General features: G+C 45.1%; 1 protein-coding gene across 1 annotated transcript in view; it reads left to right on the forward strand.

Annotated features, from left to right (window-relative positions):
• Positions 1–20,933, forward strand: part of COL13A1 (collagen type XIII alpha 1 chain) — a 100,104-nt gene that overhangs the window by 60,064 nt on the left and 19,107 nt on the right. Inside the window, exons 21-39 of the mRNA XM_034062175.1 lie at positions 125–169; positions 1,883–1,915; positions 2,753–2,779; positions 5,508–5,561; positions 5,992–6,078; positions 6,780–6,833; positions 7,041–7,085; positions 7,691–7,759; positions 8,310–8,333; positions 9,403–9,456; positions 9,988–10,032; positions 10,360–10,512; positions 12,920–12,961; positions 13,477–13,503; positions 15,376–15,456; positions 17,078–17,113; positions 19,619–19,672; positions 19,956–20,009; positions 20,872–20,907. Coding sequence (XP_033918066.1) covers positions 125–169; positions 1,883–1,915; positions 2,753–2,779; positions 5,508–5,561; positions 5,992–6,078; positions 6,780–6,833; positions 7,041–7,085; positions 7,691–7,759; positions 8,310–8,333; positions 9,403–9,456; positions 9,988–10,032; positions 10,360–10,512; positions 12,920–12,961; positions 13,477–13,503; positions 15,376–15,456; positions 17,078–17,113; positions 19,619–19,672; positions 19,956–20,009; positions 20,872–20,907 — 1,020 coding nt within the window. The remainder of the gene's footprint in view (positions 1–124; positions 170–1,882; positions 1,916–2,752; positions 2,780–5,507; positions 5,562–5,991; positions 6,079–6,779; positions 6,834–7,040; positions 7,086–7,690; positions 7,760–8,309; positions 8,334–9,402; positions 9,457–9,987; positions 10,033–10,359; positions 10,513–12,919; positions 12,962–13,476; positions 13,504–15,375; positions 15,457–17,077; positions 17,114–19,618; positions 19,673–19,955; positions 20,010–20,871; positions 20,908–20,933) is intronic.

Raw genomic sequence — 20,933 nt, forward strand, 5'->3', positions numbered from 1 at the left:
TGTGCCTTATCTCACCCAGGAGGCTTTCTCATCACCTGTGCCCTGGGCACTCCTCACAGAGCCATGGGGGGACTCATCTCCTATCTTTTTCTCTCTTTCTCTGTGTTTCTTGCTCTGCTTCCAGGGGGAGAGAGGCATGCCAGGGCTGCCAGGAAGACATGGCACTAAGGTACCTTGTAACAGTGGAGTGATGCTTGTCTGCCTGTTCTTACCTATACCACTTGACTGTCCCTGATGCACAAGCATCATCTGGATTTTTGTGTGTGTCTGTTAGTCAATTACTATCCTCGGATGATATCTTTCTGCTTCAAAATTGCAAAATAGAGGGCCTAATTTACAAAGGAGATGTTGGGGGAACTGTTTTACAAAGCAAATGGCATGCCCAGTCTGATGATGTCTTGCAACATCAGGACCTTAATGCTTTATGCTAGTGAGAGCGTCCAATTGCTGATGTTTCTAGGGAATTGGTGTTTTGTAAATTGAGGGTCCCAAGCAACTGCTACACCCTTCAGCAGTGTGTGTTAGCCCACTGCCATTGGTACGGTTATACAAGTGTGAACCTGGACTAATGCAGCTATGAATCAGGGTCAGTGCGTGAAGCAGGCCTGCATGTGTGTGCACTGCAGTTTCAAGATAAATACTAAGAGAATAACATCATCCACATTCACTGCCATTCAAAGGCCAAAGAGTGAGGAACAGGCATCCCAAATGCACTGTGAAAGCTTAACCTAACCCAAATGCTGCACGTAATTCCTTTCATGACTCTAACTTGTATTCACTAAAAAACTACTGACCCCTGAGAGAATCCGGAATGCTTTCCCCCCCCTGTTTATTGCATAGAATCCCTGATTTCCATCTTCTGTCCTTGTGTTTTTTAGCTTTGTCCCTGATTTCTGTTTCAGAAAGCTGAGAGGTATGATCCTGCTGCTCTCTGGCTCCCCACTCCTCCTTGTTTGAACTTTTCCAAGCTCTTTCCACTATGAACTTGGCTCCCAGTCCTCCCCTCTGCCTCATGTGCTACATCCCAAGCTCTCTCATTTCCCAGCTTCTAACACTACTTCACCTCCTCTCCTCTTCTTAGACTTTTGTTATCCCTCATATTTGTTTTTATAACTGGACCTTTCACCAGGATCTAATTAATACTAACACAGGGCATACAAAGATTTCAGAGCAAAGGGCTGATAGGGAAGACCTGTTTTTTGCATCAGTGCTGTCGAGGGAAATGTGATTGTCTCTCTGGGAGCAGCTGCCTCCTAGGGGTTCTCAGATTGCTGGACTCGTGGTGGCTTGCTCTGCACTGCAGAATGACACCTCAGTTGCAGTGCTTGGAAGTCTTTTTTTTCCCCCAAGGTGTCTGGCGTCAGAGCTTTGCTGAAAACATTTGACTACAGGGTTTGTTTAAAACAGAATGAGGGGAAATAGCAAGAGCGATGTTCTGGGGTACAAGCTGGCCTTTCTCAGGGTGCTTGAACTGATGTGTCTGGGATCAAGTGCTGAACTAGTTGTCTGGGCCTCTGTCTTTGCATTCTTCAGTTATTTGACAATGTTCTGCTTGTTGGCCTTTGCTTCACTTGCAGGACTAAAATGGGGGGGCGGGGGGGGGGCACGGTGTAGAAATCTGGTTGTCTTAACTGGGTTGTGCTCATGATGTCTGCATTTGGAGGAGCTCTCTTGAAAGCAGAGCCACTGCCACAGGTGAACGACTTGCACAGGGAAGAAGGATGTGTGCTGTGTGGTGTTACATCCTTATTGCTGAGTTTTGGAAAGGAAAAGATATGGATTTCTCCTTTTTACTTCCATTTGGCTGATACTGTTTTGTTTTTAAAAGCTTGTGTCCGATTAATTTCAAACAAGGTGTTCCTGTCTTTTCTCTTTCTGCCAGGGTGCTCCTGGGGTGGCCACCGCAGGGATGAAGGTCAGTTTCATACCCCTCTGCAATGGCTTAAGTAGGGCACGCTTAAAAGCAAGGGCTGGAGTTAGGAGATCGTAAGGCACAGGAAAATGATCGGACAGCTCCCACTAAAGGGGAGTATCAGAACTGCTACTGGGTTTGGCAGAGATGCTAGACCGGTCTCCAGCAGTACCTCTGGTACTCTAATACTGAGAAGAGACTGGTGAACTCGTGGTACTCCGCAGCAGTGTCAGGATAGCAACAGAGCAAAGAGCCATGTGCAGACTGGTGGGGCTAGAAGTTATCTGGGGATCCAAGATGTGCAACAAGACAACGACCTGGTGTCCAGATTCCTTCCAGCTGCTGGGGAAAAAAAGACAGAAATAAAGAAGTTATTTCCAGAGCTGGTGGGGATGGTTTTCCTCCTTCGTGCCACATTGATTACATATCAACACAGTCTCCCCCTAATCCCAGCTGCAACCACAGCCTTGCTCTGCTCCTGTGCACACAGGGCTAGGAGCAGGCAAATTCCATAATGCTGGAGATGGGTCTTGTCTTACTATGCTGTCTTGTACCTGGTAAACCTTCTCTCAAAACACTGCAAGATAGTGACTTGGTTTTATAAAAGCCACTTGTCTGAGCCTTGCCGGTTTCTTACAGCAGTTTCTTACAGCTGGCTAATGAAGATAAACTAAGCTCCAGACATAAATACTAGTATGCATTTAGAGTATCCTCATGCCTTTATTTAAAACCCAAGGCCTCCATAGATGAATGTTCTTTCCTCCACTCTGATAGCTCTAGCAGGATTTTTACCCTTTCCTCCAGTTTTTTCACTTTGTTTTCCTGTTTCTTCCTCACCAGGGTGAGCCCGGGACTCCAGGAGAAAAGGTACTCAGAGAAGGTTTAACTTTGAGCCTGCACTTTTGGTTGGTTTGTGTATTTTTTTTCCCCTCCCAGAGCAGCTGAGGTAGCTGAGCAATAGCTCTGTACTTCCCAGTGTCCAAATCCAGGTCCTAATAATACCTGCCAGTGTAGGCAAAATGGTAGTAGCATACAGTGATTTCAAGTGAGAGGGGGGCAATACTGCAAACAGATTCTCTTCCTCCTGCCCATGTCTGTATTTGTGGGAATACTCTCCAGCTAACTTCTTCCTTTCCTCGCTACTCCACAAAATACGCACAGCACACTTAGTAAGTATGTTCCTCCTTCCTTTGTCCCCTTCTGCCTCCCAGTACTTCTGTGTCCACCAGGAGTCTTCCCAAACAGGGGGGCTGTTTATCTGTCAATGTACCATATGAACTACCCTGCACTGTATGAACTGCCCTGCATAGCTCCTCTGTCTCAGTTTAGCGTGACCTGGTTTGAGTTCCCGTGGTGAGCATGGTACAAAAATACCCCATCACTCTCCATCACTAAGCAGCCAGCTTGGTTTCTGAACAGCTGGTACCTCTTGTTTGAGGCTTGCTGGGTTGTGTTACAGCATGCGACAGCCAGATAACAGACACATACTCTGTCTCTTTTCTTTCCCACAAAGGGAGATCCTGGAGTCCCAGGGAGGATGGGCCCCCCAGGTTTGCCAGGGAAGAAGGGGCAGCGGGTAGGACATTGTGTGTTTGGACTTGATGTCCTGGCAGTGCTGTGCTGTGTTCCCTGTGAGCAGGAGCTGGCGGGAGCCTGCTTTGTGTGGCATTGTTGTGCTTGCAGGGGATTACATGTCCTTTTCCGTATCTTGCCCCTTTGGTGAAGTGTGCTTGCGTGTTCCTGCTTGCAGGAGGTGGGGGGGCTGGTGGCAGGCAGGATAGCATGAGATGCCTGGGATGTAGTCTTGCTCTGGGAATGATTAAGGACAGTGCTGCATCTTTTAACTCCAGAAATAACAGCCTAAACAGGGATTCAGTAATCTGACCTCCCTCTTCAAGGAATCTGCTTCTTTACACTACTGTTCAGGCAGCACAAGATGCTTTCAGTAGCCAACATGGACATGTGTATGGAAAACTAGTCCTTGAATGAAAAGTAGGATACCAAAAGCAGAGCAAGGCAGGATCAGGGATTCACAATGGTCCAAGACAGGATTAGAGACTATATCCTTACAAAAACACCAAAGGACAACCCTTTTCTTTGGGTATGAGTTCCTGCAAATGTTTTCCCTCTTTCCAAGGAGAAAAGCATTAATTTATGGCAGCACTGTGCATGTTGTGGTAGGGGAGGGAAGCTGAGTAGGGGTCTTACAGGTGGCTGGAGGCCAAATTACCTTAAAGAAATGGGTCACTGCACTCTAGAATTGCCTGAAAAAATAAGATTGCTGCTGGTTAATTATTTTCTATGGAGCCACCAGTGCATATCTGTTCATGGATCATTGGTGCAAGTCCCCTGCATGTCAGATATGTGCACTTGAGTTCTGATGAAACTGGTTTGCAGCACTAGCAGGCAACAGGAGGAACTCTTTGCTAACCTGATGATCCATTGTGCTGCTGTTGTAGAGAGAGCTAGGCACCTGCTGGGGGAAAGAGGTTTGAATTGTTCTATGTGATTTGTACAAGGTTGTTAAGTCTTAGAGGTGTGAAGCTTGCAGGTAAGAGCACACCTGTTTCCGATGATCCATGGTAGCAGAAGTAGTAGTAGTTCATGGTAGCAGAAACCTTTGATAGCACTCTGTCCTGGCAAAATGCAGACTCCCAAACAAGACACTGTAGCTGAAAACCATGGGTTTAGCATCTTGATGTAATGGGCTGAACAGAATTTAACTTCACCACAGTTAAGCTCAAATGTTCAAAGGGTGATCCAGATGTTATGGCAAACTATGGAAAGCCACTTCACCAAGTGAATGCTGGATGCCCTCCATTGCTCTTGCCCAACCATACTCCATGGTGCCCCAGGCAGCTCAGCCTGCAGGCCTTGCTCTCTGGGCATTGTTTTACACTGTCATCTCCTGTCTTTGCCATTTTTGCCACTCCAGTTTTCACTGCTTTTCACAACTGGTATGTGTCACTGAGCTTGGCTGCTAACTAAAACACCACACTGCTTTTTCTTAAGAGTATGATGAGACTGGGATTTGGAGTTAGGGAACAGGAGCAGGAAAAGCCCTTTGGAAGAGATGTGGAAATGTTCATTGTGAGATCTTAGCCAAAGTGAAGCAGTGTAATTCACAGTGGTATAAGGAGGGGTGAAAACTGGGATGGATTCAAGCAGTGAACAGATCTCGTGAAAAGAGCTGAACTTAGGGCATGGTAAAAGTCCTGACCTCCAACTAGAATTCACCCGGGGCAACAATATGTCTAGGTATATGGAATGGGGAGAGCCTGTGTTGAAGGACTGACAGGGAAAAGGGTTTAACAGACCAGAGTGATAAGGATGATGCAAGGGGAGGCATCCTGGACTCCTCCACTCACTTTCCTTTGGAGAAAAATGGCAATGGTATGCAGAGATAGCCAAAAGGGCAGGAGAAAACATTCCCCATGCTAAGCAGGTACTGCTGCAGGATGTCTTATCAATGACTAAAATAAAATCCCCTGGAGAAGAGAAAGAGGGTCTGAAAGTAGAAGCAGCTCAGCCTTTGGCTGCTCCTCCAGGATGGAGAGTCTGCAGTCAGACCCAACAACGTCTGTTTTGCCAACAGGGTGAGAAGGGACGAGCTGGTGACCCTGGGCTTCCGGGACTCCCTGGCACTAAGGTTTGTGTCTTCTCTGATTATTTATTTCAGGAGGGATGGAGGGACTTCAGAGGAAGACATACCAAAAACCCCACTATCAGGTGGTTTTATCAGCTCAATTTCAACAGTAGATGAAAAATGTTGTGCTCAAACTGGAGGTTGGGGCTGAGGTCTATCCATAGACAGCTTTATATGGGCCTAGGGAATAAGGGCTGATAAACAGCACTGCAGCCAGAGGGATGATGATAGCTGTGACTGCTGGCAGGGCTCTGAGATGGAGGCAGAATGGTATTGCCTTGGTTCCTGAACAGCTGGTGGCTCTGGGGCAAGTGATGTTTCTGGTCTGATGGACCTTGTCTTGGGCCCTATCTGTCTAAGCCAAGTTTGGCAAGTGAAATTATGGAGATAGAGAGGCTGAACTGACACATTGCTTGGTCTTCCTTGCAAACAGGGAGAGAAAGGAAATGCTGAGAATGCCTTGGTGGGAGGTAAAGGAGAACCTGGCCCTCCAGGTCTGCCTGGGCCTCCTGGACCAAAGGTGAGTGGTTTTTTTCTTCCAGTGAGTTGTGTGTTGTGAGGGACTGTGCCAGACACAAGCTGTATAGGAAGGGGCGAAAGTTGCATTCATCTGTGATTACCTCTGATTACCTTCTGAAGGGATATCAGGTTCTGCAGAGTGTTTTGGTTCTGTTGTTTTAAATGTTGAAGGTGAGAGAATTTGTAAACTCTGTTTCTGTGCGGAAAATACCCTCCTTGTACTCAAATAACTCCCCTCTAGGCTTTGTGAGAAACCAGTTGCTCTGAATCAATGACAGGCTCTAATCCCTGTGTTACCTGAGGCAGGATGGACACAGGGAGGCAGGACAGAGGCCCTCCAAGTCTCCTCTCCCCTTCCTCTTCTACATCCTCAAGGAGCAGCAGCAGTTAAATCCTGCTCCTTGGTGAAGGGCGCCAAGAACTTCCAATCTCAGATGTACTTGGAACAGCCCTCCTGTCCACTTATTTGGTTCTGAATTGGGTGCATTCCTTTATGCTGGATACTCCTTCTGTACTGGGTATAAGAGAAGGGCACCTAGTGTGAAGTCATGGCAGGAGATCTGGATTACCGAGGAGAAAGGGACACACAGCAGGGAGACTTAGCTGAGGCAGTTCTTCCTCCTGGAAGTGCAAAGCCAGCAGTGGAATCACACCCCCTCTACACAACACAATTCCATCCCTTTCATTTTCTCTTTCTCTCAGGGAGAAGCTGGTGACATCGGTCGGCCTGGTGCTGCAGGGTCACAGGGGCAAAAGGTACAGAGTGCTTCTGCACAAACCAGCTCCAGGTTCAGGATCTGCAGATTTGTTCCTACGTGTACAAAGCTTAGCTGAAAAGGAACATCTAAAAATTTAGCTGTCTAGTCCCAGAGTGTTTCAGAGGACTGGCAGAGAACAGCGATTCCTGGAGTTCAAGCAAGTGAAGGGATAGGCTTTGCTAACAGCATCTTTTTCTTGTTACAGGGAGAACCTGGTTCACCGGGAGCCCAGGGACCCATGGGCCCAAGGGTAGGTGTCCCTGCAAGAACAGTCTTCAAGAGTTTTGGCCCTTCAAAGGGGTCTAAAGATAGTGAGGCCACACTGACAGTCTAGACTGGGCTTCTGCCTTCTTGACAGGTGTTCCCACTGTCACTAAATGTTCTTATAGCTGGGCATTGTCTGAGACAGGGCATTTCTCTGCTCCATGCCCCCATCAGAACACACCCCACCTTAGCAGATAAAAGTCTTCTGAGTCACTTCAAGGTGACTGCTCTGCTGATTTGTAGGAGGATATGGATTTGGACATCCCAGTATGAACTCAGGCCCTTGGCACATCAGGAAGGGGCAGCAGGAGGGTGTTTAGTGCATGCCCACGTCTGACAATCCAGTTCTTGGATTCTGGCCTCTACCAGATTTGATGATCATGGCATGGTGATGGTCTAGGCTTACCTAGCTACACTTCCATAGTGTTTCCTCTACAAAATGTGATTTTAAGAGCTTTGTTTAATGAATTAAAAACTGGAAGCTCATGAAACAGGCCTTTGTAAGAACCCCTTCTTCAGAGTGAACCAGCTTTGAGTAGCCCATGGGAAGGGCAATCCCCAGGCCTTGACTAAAGAGCTGGTATTTTGCAGGGCCCCAAAGGAGAGCCTGGGAAGGATGAAATGATGGACTATGATGGTAACATCAGCGAAGCTCTCCAGGTGAGCAACTGCGCTTAGATGTCTGCTGGGCACTTTACTGTTTCCCAGGGGATGCAGACAACTAGGAACAATGTGGATTTGCTTCCTTGGCAGTAGCAGTAAAAGGAAGTACTTGGCTGTTCCATAGTCCTCTTTATTCCACAGCTCACTGCATACAGTGTTCTGGTAAATACTTGTTCACCTTACTTTGCTGATACATTAACACTGGTGGATGTAGAGTTCATACTAATCCCCTCAAGAGTGGGCCCATGACATGAAGTAAATGGTGAATAAAAGGACTGCAAAACTTCCTCAGAAATGTGCACTGATGATGCGTGGTGAGCGAGCCTGTGCCCAGCTCTGGATAAGCCTGACTTCCACTTGGAAACAGGTGAACTTTTAGTATAACAGCTCCATGGGGCTCAGAGCCTGTGGTTTTGCTTTTATTCATTCTGTAGGCTCCTTGCTCATTTGGGACAGTGTTATATTAGTGGAGAACAAGCTGCATCTGTGAAAAAGCTTAGCTTCCCAATGGCTGTTTTCCATTCTGATTTTCTTTTTCTTCCCTTAGGAAATACGAACTTTGGCCTTGATGGTGAGTTCTGAGCCTTGCTGCGTGGTTTTAAGCAAGTAGCCATATGTCCATTCTAAGCAGATGGCCTGACAATTTAGGTGCAGCAAAAACATTTGGCTCTTGCTTTTGGGAGCTATAGTTGGGACAGGTGACAGCTGAAGGAAGAGCACATTTTCCCTTCTGGTCTTGGCACTTGAGTTCTAATCAGGCCCTTAATTTGCCTGCTTTAAGAGGTAATACGTGCTGCTTAGAACTGGGAGTGCCCAGAAGGAGCAGGTAAAAGAAAAGTGTGGCTGACTTAAACAGATTAAAAAGAGGCTTTGGGTACCTTGAAAGAAAGCTTATATGAGCAATCTGTAGTGGACACTTTCTGTGGTGGGATGGGAGGACATGTTTTCAGTGTTGATAAGAATAATTTGACATAACAGTCCTGTACAAAAATGATCATTTAAAGCAGCAGTGACTACAAGCTGTTTGAAGACAAAGAGAGACAAAATAGTTATTAGGGCCAAAGTAAGATAAAAAGTGTCCCTGTGTTTTATTTCTCAGGACAAGTAAGCTGGTTAGGAAAAAAAGATGTATTTTTAAAAGGCAGTATGACAAGGTAACACAGGTGTAAGTAGCATCACTTTCTAGGCCAAATTGTTCCCTAGGTCTCCTAAAAATGGTAACTGCCAAGCCTGACTAGGAAATCTGCTCAATATACTAGGCCATCTAGCTCTGCTTAAGCTGTGCTTGACATCGAAGTAGTAGTATTTCCTATGATCTTTTTTCTAAAAATATACCTTTATAGATAGGAAGGGAAAAACCTTGTTCAGTTCATCTTGGTTTCAGGAGCAGAGAGCTGTGGTTGTTTTCATTTTTTCAATGGACATGTAAAGAAATACATACGTATCAACAGCTCACATTGGACTGGCCTGCTGCTCACTCAGGACTCTCCATTGCCTGGCTTCCCAAGCAAATACAGTTTTAGGAGTCCCTTGGAAAATTCCCCTGAAATTTCCCCTTAAACTCAGAAGAGCTATTTGGTTTCAAAACATGAAAATGAAAGCCCTGTTGATAATCTGAAAATGAGTTTTTCTTTATCTAGGGACCCCCAGGACTTCCAGGTGTGGCTGGGCCTCCAGGGCCTCCAGGACAGAAGGTATTTGCTCAGTTCAGCACTCTTAGAGCTAAGGGAAACACAGGACTGGTCCAGGCATAATCCCCCATCCCAGCCCTCCCCAGTATTCCTGTTTTCCCTATCCAGCACTATCAGACTGTCCTGCTGGCCTCTCCACTCCTCCTCGTGCATGGTATCTTGAAGATCTCTTTTTCCCACAATTGTAATGATGTGAAAGATATGGAAGATGAAGGATGTTTCTACTTGCCCTTCCATTTAGGAAGAAACTATGGGAACAGATCTCTGTGCAGGGATTGTGTTGGCTGGGGACTATGTTATAGCACTGGTGCTGTGAACTGTCAAGAAAAACAAGGCTGGTGGAATTCATAGGCAGTTACACAATGTATTGTTTCAACAGGGGCTTCTGTGTTGTTTTTTTTTTCCCTGTGAGTATTAGTTATCAGAGTTCCTGCAGACCATTTCTGTAATGGACACTCTTTGTCATCATAGTGCTGTGCAGAAGGAGTCAGAAAGCTGCTTTCAAACTGCAAAAGTAACTATTCTGTGTTTCAGGGTGAAATTGGCTTGCCAGGTCCCCCAGGCCATGACGGAGAAAAGGTAAGGCATGGTGCTTCTGTGGACTGCTTTTCTTCAGTGGTTTTATCTGGAGTTAGTATGTTCTTCTCTGTCACTGACATTGCACAGTTGCTTTTCCCACAGGCAGGGGAACAAATTATTTTGATTGACAAAAATGAACATTATTTTATCAAAGTCCTCATTTATAAGGAGTGGCTGCAATAGGATGGCAAGTCTACTTTGTTCTGCCCATGGCTCCTCAAAGGACATTACTGTGAGTGAGAGGATGAGCAGTGGAAGAGGAATCACTCTGCAGGAGTAACTTCTATCTGTAAATGTTTCACTTTGTGTTGTGTGGATTTCTTTTAGGGACCACGCGGCAAGCCTGGAGAAATGGGCCCCCCTGGCCCTCATGGACTACCAGGAAAGGATGGACCCCCTGGAATAAAGGGAGAACCAGGCCATACTGGGGTCACAGGAGAAAAGGGTGATAAAGGAGAGCCAGGACAAGCTGGCTCACCAGTGAGTAAATTGAAGCTTCTTGAAGTACTGCTGGCTATCCCAGGTTATGGGGCAGGCCCTGGAACTTCTCAGATACCTCAGAGCCCCTCTGAGGTGGGTGCTAGAGGCACCTTATTGTTACTGTATGAAGTGTGCCAATACAGAGGTGAGGTCATAGCTCCCTGGCAGATGCATTGTGCATCTTGCTGGAGTGGCTGTCCCCAGCTGCCTACCCTGCTCTTTGAGCACTGTTGTCACTTCCCCAGCTTGCTACCTGGTATATTACATAAACTGAAAAGCAATCAGGCCTGACTGTCAGCAAGACAGCTGAGATGCCAGTACACACACCCTCCTAGAAAGGCAACTGCATGGATTAACCCCTTACCTTCCTGCCACTAATTGGGACAGAGTGCCCAGTCTCCCAGCTTCAGTCTGTTACAATTTGTGTCTCCAGCACTAGTCATGAGGGTTTTATGCAACGAGTTTCTGCCTCTCTGAAAAATAACTAAGGTAAAATTCTTGCTGTCACAACAGCTGGCTATTGGAAAGTGACTTCAAGCATGGCCTCCAGCAAACTGCATATCTGTAAGCAGAACGTGGAGGCAGGAAAGCAGTACCTCATCCCCACTGTGGGGACTGGCACTTCCACAATGACACAAGGGTGTTAAATCATTTGGACATCCAATTTCAATACTCATGAAGTCCTGCACTTCCCTGGGTTTTCTGGCATGTTCTTGGGATGACCAGAGCCAGTCTCAACTCTTGCAGTGATGTCTCTTACGTCTGCCTGACTTAGTCTTGCAAAAAATCCACATATCTGTCTTGATCTGTAGGGTCTTGATGGCTCCACTGGAGAGAAAGGCGAGCAGGGTTATCAAGGGATGCCAGGACCATCAGGATTGCCAGGTCCCATTGGGCTTCCAGGATTGACAGTAAGAGTGAAAAAGACAGGCTACTCCTTCCTGCTTGACAAGCAGAAAACACCATAGAACAACACAGAAGGGTTCATTTCCCAAAGTGCTGAGTATCTCAGGAGCCTCAGACTACTACCCTTTGGTTAGGTGCTTAGGTGTCATTGAATATCTGCGGTCTCCCTCAGCAGGCAGGGGGCCCTCTGGGTGTCTGCCCCCATTGCTGCTTGGAGGTGCTGGCTCTGACAGCTGCCAGAGCCTCTGCGGCTAAGTCAGCTGAAACACCTAGTTTGCTGTCAGCATGACACTGTTTCTGACCTGCTTGCCATGCTGTCACTTCCTTGGAGGTGGTAGTCCAGCAGAGAAGCGTCAGGCTACTGTTGCTGAAAGGCCAGCAAAATCCTGTAGCATTCCTTGCACAGTCACAAGGTACCATTCCTAGAGCCCTCTCTTTTTGTAGGGTGTCTGCTCTGGAAACAGAGGTGCGGGAGAGCTGCAGGGAGGCTATTTATGAAATGCATTGTATGTTCCTACTCCTCTTTTGAGGAACTGCTGCTTGCTAGCACATGGGTGGTTCACAGATAGCTTCCGATGGAGTGAGACTCTAGAGTGCAGCTGGTGGTGACAGGATCTGTTGTTGTGTGCAGGGAGAGAAGGGTGAGCCTGGGCAGCGTGGAGACAAAGGAAATCCAGGACAATCAGTGGGTCATCTTTCTCATTTTTCCTTCTGCAATCTCAGCAGTAGGGGAGGGCTGATTTGGCAGCAGTGCTACTGAAAACCAGCCCATCCTACCCTCTTATGACACATCCTTCACTGAGGACAGCAAGCTTCATCTTGTGGGTCTGAATTGCCAGCTACATCCAGTTCCTGATGCCCTAATTTTCCCTTACACCAGAACAGTCTTACTCATGACAAGCAATCAATAATGAATGCCTAAGGAAGAACAGAGGATCATGGAAAGCATAGCAAATACTTTCCTTGGCATTTGCGGTTAAGGGATTTCCTGAACAACACTTACGTGTGTCTACATACATATGTGTTTTGTGTTCTTGAATTTGCCCGTTCTCCCCTCAAAGCTCACCCCTAGCTTTTGGAGCATCCTGCAGCAAGGAATCCCATAGGTTATCAATACACTCTTCCACATATGTGGAGCCAGCCACCTTCTTTACTATGTTTTGAAATAGCTGCTAGCTGTTGACCTTGTGCTTCCTTTCAGGAACGCTGGTAGAGTAGTGGAAGTGGACCTTTATCTGGAAAAAAAATCACTGCTTTCCCTCCTCCTAAATATCTGCAACTGCTGCCTAACCCTCCCCAGAGTCCTGCTGCTGCTTCTCAGACATTCTGTCCTGGGTTGCTGCCACTTCCTAATGCAGTACTTAGGGAGAGTCCAGGTTTTCAAGCCTGGCAGAGCTCTGCTACACAGGCTATCCTGTGCCCTACTGCCCCTTTGAGCAGTTCCCCTTCACCTCTGTGGGCAGCAGATTATGACAGTGACTTCTCTTGCATTGCTTTCTAGATATCTGGACCCCCTGGACCCCAAGGCCCACCAGGACCTCCAGTAAGTTCTGAGTGATTCAACTGAGATGCAAGGCACTGGGGGAATGAGGATAAAGCAGGAACTCTCTGGGGAGGATTCTGAGTGGAGAAAACAGCCAGAAACACTGCAGCCTTGAAACAGGAACGTGCTTAGTATCACTTCCAAAACCACCCCCGGGATAGGTCAGAGCTCTGATGGGCTGGGTAGGTTAAGAGAGAAGGTTATGTTAATCTGAGATGAAAGGGAAGACAGTAGCAAGACGGGATGGATGGGATTAAAGGGATCAACTACAGAAATGGTTTCAATAGCAAGCCTGGCCCAATGTCAAGTTGTTCTTGGCGAGAGTTTCCTCATTACCAGAGGAGAACAGTACATGAAGTGCCCTTTACACAAATCAAGAGGCCTTCAGGCTACGCATTAGTGCCCTCACTGTGGCAGAAAACAAAAGCCCTACACTGCACACTGAACTGTGACACCTGGATTTTAAAGCACATCCTTAAACATTACTCATATCTTGTCTCTCATCCCAAATACAGGGTCTTCAGGGTCTCCCAGGACCGAAGGTAAGGCTACAAAACATTACATTCTGAAACTTTACTAGAATTGTCCCAGCTGCAAGAATTCCCTTCAGTAATCACTTCCCAGCTTTCAAATGTTACTTTTCTTCCACCTTGCTAAGAGGACTAGTCCTTCTGGATGTTCTCTTGAAGGAAACGGATTAGCAGCTCTCACTTTAGGACCCAGAAAACTGGTCATTTGTAGTTTTCACCCAGAGAAGTAGGAAGTCACTGGCCCTTGGAAACCTTCCCATGAGAACATAGCTGAAATTGTTGCTGAAGAGTGAAGGACTGTACAGCAGGATGAACAGCCTGTCATATAATCCTAAGTAACTGAGCTCTATCTTAAAATTAGCCAAGTTCTACACCCTGTAAATTCTGCTGTTAAACCACTCAAGGATTTCACTGTTCTCATTGATGAGAAGCTTTTTTATATCCATCTAGGTATGTACATGCTCAGCCTGCACCATTGGTTTGCCTGCTGTAAAATGGTACCTAGATGAAAAAATATTTGAGTGGAAATGCTCAAGGAGAGCTTCAGTTTTCCTCTGACGCTCTTGAAAAAGATTGTAAATTTGGAAAGTGTCTTAGTTCCTCTTCTTATGCTTAGTATTTGGCTACCAGTGCTATCTGGGTGGTAAGGGGGGTGGTATATTTATCCTGATGCATCTTTTCTCCAAGTGTTGGTTACAGATAGAGTTATCTGTCTTGCTTATCTGTAACTCACTAGCCACTGCTATCAAGTGTCCGGGAAGCTTCCGTAGGATGCAGTTGTCTTTGGGGTATGGGCCAAACAAATACAGGTGAAAGTCTGGCACAGCATGGGCTGGATTATAGGCAGGGGAAGTACTGCAACAGTTTCTCCTTGAACAGAGGATCCTTGTAGGCTCAATTAACAGGTGCAAGGAGAATCCTGTGTGTGGAAGTTTTTGTCCCATCTCTGTGACCTATAATAAGTCTTTTTGTAGTGAGTCTTTCAGTAGTGGGGAGGAAGAGAATTTTATACCCTTTGCAGACATGTCAGAAACAAGCAACTGCTCCAGGTATGTGCTCAAGCCAAAGAGTGCTACAGGGCAGTGACGCACGGATGTATGGAAACTGGAGTCCTGGTAGAGTGAGCCAGCAATGTGGGGTCTTAGAGCTGTAGAAGAGTACAGCAAGCAGGCTTACTGTTTCTGTGCAAACTTCGTTCTTCTAACACTGCTGTTTCAAAATACAACAAAGATAACGTTTTAAAATGTTTTTTGAACAGGAATGTGGGGAAAAAGCTTTGGGTTGCATTTTGAATTTATGAAAAAGAGGTATTTTGTTTAATACTTTATTATATGTATTATATATATACTAATATATAAAACAAAACCTGCCTTATAATTTATAATACAGAATTTTACAAATACAGTTGGAAAAGGAATGATGAAATTATTTTTCCCCAAATGTTGAAACTGATACCTTTGCATTTACAAAAGTCTTTCTAAAAATTATTTCAGTATGATTTTTCTTCAAAGCTTATAGACCCCTGTCATTCACTTCCAATGAGCCTACATCTTAAAATGTAAACCCACCCTATCAGATAACTTCTGGTTACTTATTTTTGTCTGACACTCCCTGCAGTAACAGAGAGAGCAACACAGAATTGAGCTCAGTTCCCTTTTGAGCATCTTTACTCACTGGGTCTGAATCTCCTTCTACTGCCATGGACCTAACAGAGGTCATTTGACTGATAGTGGGTTTCTTCAGATTGGGCAGAGAATCAGGCCAAAACATTGCCCTGCTGCCTCTTGTATTCTGTTTGTTGCTTCAGCACTCCCTGAAGGGAGGAATGCTTGTTATATAAGTGGTATTATGGTGGGTTTATTTTCTGCTCCATCCTTCCTTTAGGGGGAAGCAGGGATTGATGGAATGAAAGGAGAGAAGGGTGCCCAGGGTGAAAAAGGAGACAGAGGGCCACTGGGATTACCCGTAAGTATCCAGGAAGCAAGCAGAACTTTATAAGCCAAACTTATATCAGCTGTAAAAAGATCCCTCAATAGGAGACACATGCAGGGATTTGATATGTAAAGTCAAAGAAAGAGTTGAGCTATAAATAGCTGTGCCTTTGCTTTTTAAACTTAAAGCCTCAATTTCTTCACAGAACCTTCATCTTTTAATCTGTTAAATAGATCAGTGATCACTTTAATTCTTCCTGCTTCTGGCAGGAATTGGAAAAACAAGCAGTAGATTTGCTCTGGGTTCTTTGCACTTCAAGCTAATGGGGCCAGACCAGAAACAGAAGTCAAAAAGACATGGAAAACACCTTCCCCACCATTTGCCACCTGGGCTAAGCTTTGTATAGAAGCTTGGAGGCTCTGAATGCATCCAGCTTCTTCACTAGCCAGTACTTTCCCATTATTTCTGCAATGAAATTGATGCTTTCTCTGACAGAGTAGAAGGAAGCAGTGTTCCCTGCTCTATGTGAACTCAGTCGCATGAGACTAGTGTTGGTGCGCTGATTAGCTTAGCAAGGAAGAGCAGCTTTAGATACAAACCAGAAGACTTTGTGATGCTCTTAGCTCACATCTGCTAACAACCTCTTCACCCACTGTCTGAGCCAACACCTGATAATGACTTAGTGGTAACTCAGTCCCACCCAGTTGCTCTGCCAGCCCCCAAGTTCTCTCCTCATAAAAAACACTGGTGGCAGAGCACACTGTCTCTTTTTTGCTGAATGTGCTGCCTGGAAATAAGCACCACAAAGCACATCTTTTGTACTGTGTGATTTTGTCAGCCTGTGTTCAACAACCCAGATCCCTTTTCCCTGACATTGGCTGAAATGTGCATTTATTTGTTTGTATAATGTTTTCCTCTTTTAGTTGTGCTATTTGGCAATTACCTTCGAGGGTCTGGATGCATCTCATCTAACTCTAGGCACTCAGATGAGGTTATCACAAGTGTATTCAGTGTGGCTCCATGCAGAGCCATTGGGGAGAAAGGGGTACTTTTGGAAGGCTCAAATGCAAAGGATTGTGCCTCTGTGAAAGAGTGAGAAGTAAAAACACATTTCCCATTTTTCCCTGAGAAACGCAAATGGAGACTTTCTGTATAAACCGTTATTCCCTCGAGCCTGTGTGGTATCAGGATACAGGAAGGAGCTCCTTTTGACATGCTGAACAGAAGATGCCCCAGCAATCATCCTGACAAGTTTACCAGTGTGTCAGGGAATGTACTAGCTGGTTCTCCTACAGCAGTGAGCCCCATGAGAAACAAGGTTCCCTTGGCTTTTTACATAACTTTTTCTGAGCTGTAGAAGGGGCAAGACTGGGTCAGAAGTGTCCTCTTAGAAATGCATTCTAAGGGGGATCTGAAGTTAGTAGGTTACAGGTTGCAAGCTCCAGGTCAACATTATATGTATTCAGTGTTTTTATGTTTTTGTTGGTTTGCTTGTAAGTACCATCACCTGTCCTCGAGATCTTAGTATTTGTTTATTGCAAGCATATGTTTGTCTCAAGTCACTGCTTCACTCACCTCTCCCCTCTCATTTCCCTTTCACCCTCCTCCCCTCTCCTCTTGCCTTGTTTTTGTTAACCCTCCCCCATCTGTTCAGGGTGCTTCAGGTTTAGACGGCAGGCCTGGACCACCGGTGAGTTCCATTTCTCCATTACCCTATGTTTCTCCTCCCCAGTATTGTGATTTGTCTTGTCTCTTCCACCAGAGTCTCATTTACATCAGGAATAACCTTCTTTTCTCCAAAGCAGGCTTGGGAGGGGGGGGCTAAACTTAGACTGAGAAGTGATGTCATACACTTGTCTTTTTTGATGCTCTGAATCTCCCTGGATTCTGGGATCACAGCTTACTTGTTCCACTTTATCTCAATAACAAGATGAATGAAACATCTGCATGGTTCCATGATGCTCTGTTCTCCTGTCCTCTTTATTGTTGGGGCTTTCCATTCTGTCTTTCTCCGCAGTAATCTTGCTTGCCACCTTTTCACAGTAGCTCTTCAGTTTTATCTGAGGCATAATAATACTGTTGTGTTTTGTCCTGTCAGCAAAAAGGTTTGTGCGTTGTTTTCACACACAGCACTTAAGGCTGCATTGCCATGGGTTGCAGGTATGCTTGTGGGTATCTCTCCATAACCTGGTAAGCATCTCACCACGAGGAGAATTTGCATCCAAAAGACCTTCTGCAAACAGGACTAGCCCTTCACCCCTTGGCAGCAGAATGCAATGCAACTTCAGCAACTCTGCCCATGCTTTCTTTAGTCCCACATACCTGGGAGTGCATGGTGGAGTGTGTTCTGATCTAGTACAGACACCTGAGGGGTAGTGACACCTAATAGTGGAGCCAGAAGATGCAGGATTCCCACCTCTTGTTGCTAACTGACCGTGAGACATGAAGGAAATAAACTCCTTGTGCCTAAGCTTCCCAGTCTGTCAGACTCATTCTGAGACAAGTAATGCCAACCTGGTTCTGCAAACCATTTTGATATTCTTGGGTAACACTTGTTAAAAAGAGCCAAATATTTTTAATCCCTATTGGGAATTCACGCATCACCTATGTACAATCCATTTCACTATTTAAAAAGGAAAAGCAATTTCTCCTCCTCAGTGTAACTGGAAACAATTCAGCTGCTCTAACATCTGAATGGCAGCTTATACACCAACTTCTTTTGGGAAATTGCAAATTTATTTGCAGGTGAGATCTTGATGTATTTCATGGCACTAAATTATCTTAAAATGATGCATATGTGCAAGCAATTAAGATTTCCTTGATGTGCAGGAACCTAAGGAGGGTCAGAGTTTTTCTCTCTTCCTTCACTACATTGAAGTTGTGTGCTGCATGAGCTACTTCTATTCTGCAGATCTTAACTTTTCTGAAAAGCTCTCCTTGTCCACGAGTCATCTTGCTCTCATTGGATGGGTTACTTTGGTGACTAAGGATTCCAAGCTTACATTAAAACATGCAAGACCTTTTTCTTTAAAGCTTTAAGAAAAAGACTTCCCCGTTCCAGAAGTTTCTTTCCTTGTTCTTCCTAGAAGGCAGGTAATTGTCCCCCAGAATATCCCTTTACCAAGGGTCTATGGAGGAACTATAGACCAATACTGAAATGTTTAGCAAAGTTCTTGCCAATTTGAAAGTATGTGATGTAGCATAAGGAAGGCAAACACCTATACCATGTAGCTAGGTAGGTGCACTGCACACTACAAGTTTGAAAGCTATACTTTAGCTAGACTGCAGAATGTAGTCTGTGAGAGTTGTCAGAGACCCTCCAATGGGGAGTATTCCACAACAAGTTTAAGGAGTCTATAGAGAGTTGAAAGTGCCTGAATCATTTTCTTAGCCAGGACTATTGCCTAACTGCTACATCACCCATATTAAAGATAAGCTTTGACTGGGCTAACTTCCCAAAGCCAAAGCAATTCTCAGCAGCACTAGGAAGTTTGGTATGCTTGTGGGAGGTGGCATCTGTGTCAAAGGGTTAGCAAAAAGACTAGCTTTTCCCATTAGCACGATTGAGAGCATGGTGGAGTGACACAGATAGCAAAAAGGGAACAGAGGGACTGGGACTGAATGATACCCCTCATAGTTTGCATCTGCGTCTATATGCACCTGCATTCAGCTCTGCAGCATGGTGTCTTTCAACTTGCATGACTGACTGGCTGCCTGCCACCAAGTAACTAAATTATTTCATTTTTGTTCAACTCAACTGTCCCTAGGGGGGAAAGAAGGTAAGGAAATAAAGAAAAAGAAAATAGCTTATTATGTATCTAAATGTCCTCTATTCTGCTACAGCGTTCAACCTTGTCTGATGCAAACTAGAGAGAAAAAAATCTCTCCTGTAGAACTGCTAGAAATGCCTGCTGTAACGATTATCAAGAGATAGCTTCAAAATTAAAAATAAAGCTCTGTGAAATGGTGCTGATGTGATCTTAACATAGCAGTTCCCATATTCTTCAAATTGCCTGTTACAACTGCTTCAAACCCATCACCACCAATACTGAAAGCTGTAGTGGTGCTAGATATCTTCTATCACCAGATTGTCCTTCCCAGCTGTGCTTCTTCCTAAAAGAGCAGAGGTGTCTCCTGGCTTTAATGAGGACCTGAAATAAAAATGTCCTGATGTGTTTTCCTTCTACAACTACAGGGTACTCCAGGACCAATTGGGGTTTCAGGACCAGCAGGACCAAAAGGAGAAAGGGTGAGTTTGCATCAGAACTGACCTATGCTCTGTAATTTCTTTGAAGATACCACATGTCTCTGGGATAGAGAACCTCTAGGTTTTTCTGGAGCTGGAAATGCTCATTCCTTGTGCATATTAGACCATCATCTGGGCCTCCTCGATTTTTGAGTATCTCATTCTTGTGGGGTGTTTAAGTGCTTTGAAATGCATTTCTTCCATACTGCTTCTGTAGCTACTGCTATGCTGCCTGTTTGTACAGAATAGGAATGTAACAATTTCTTCTCTTCTGTCTTCATTTCAGGGTAGTAAAGGAGATCCTGGAGTTGCAGGACCAATGGGGCCAGCAGGGCTTCCTGTGAGTAATGGAATACCAGGAATTTGTTATCTGTAGTGTCCATTTCCTTGCTGTGGTTGATAGCTTAAGATACAATACAGAATTTGCAATTTCAGCTAGGTCAGGTGTTAAAGAACTAACGTTACAAGCCTGTGTACCCTATGGGAGCAACAGAAATTGCCCAGTAGCTTCAGAGCAATGATCCAGAATGAGGCAGATTAAGCTGAACAGAATAAACTGTTAATTCACTTTGGTTCTTGAACTACCAAAAGAAGCTGCATGGGACTCCCAGGATATGTATGCTGCTTTTGAACACACCTGCTTCATTTATCTTTGCACAGCTTGGGTGCCTGCCTTCTACCTGTCTCAGAGGACCCTGTCTTGTCATTGCAGTGACAAAAGCTGCCTTCAATGGGATTAATTACACTCTAGGATCACTTTTTGCAGAATGGGGCTAGTGCGGGAGCTGTAGTTTTGTGTAATTGGAGCTGCTTCGTTGTTTAACACAAAAAAGGAAGTTTGCTGCTTTTTTTCAGGGAGTGAAAAAAGTTTAAGAGAAACTTTGTACACACAGCACTTAATGCAGCTTTAAAAGTGCTGTGTGTGAGAACTTTCAAGAGAAACTTAAAAAAAGTTTAGAGAACTGCATTCTCTAAACTATTTGGGTTTTATCTGAAGAACTCATACAGCAATAGTAGTAGTGGTATTGCAAGCTGGATGGTCTAATGAGGGAGAAGAGGAGGTTGTCTGCTGGAAAAGTGGGGTTTTTTTTTACCACAGAGCAATTGGTCCAAATGGAAGAAACAAACTCCTGGTCATACATCCTTCTTTCTGTGGGGACTGCTTGTTTTAAGACATTTCTTTTTGTGTTAATGCATTTCAGGGTTTACAAGGTCTACCTGGGGACAAAGGAATCCGAGTAAGTTACTAGGCAAATTTCTTGTA

Source organism: Melopsittacus undulatus, chromosome 4 (genome assembly GCF_012275295.1).
Source record: "Melopsittacus undulatus isolate bMelUnd1 chromosome 4, bMelUnd1.mat.Z, whole genome shotgun sequence".
NCBI lineage: Eukaryota > Metazoa > Chordata > Aves > Psittaciformes > Psittaculidae > Melopsittacus > Melopsittacus undulatus.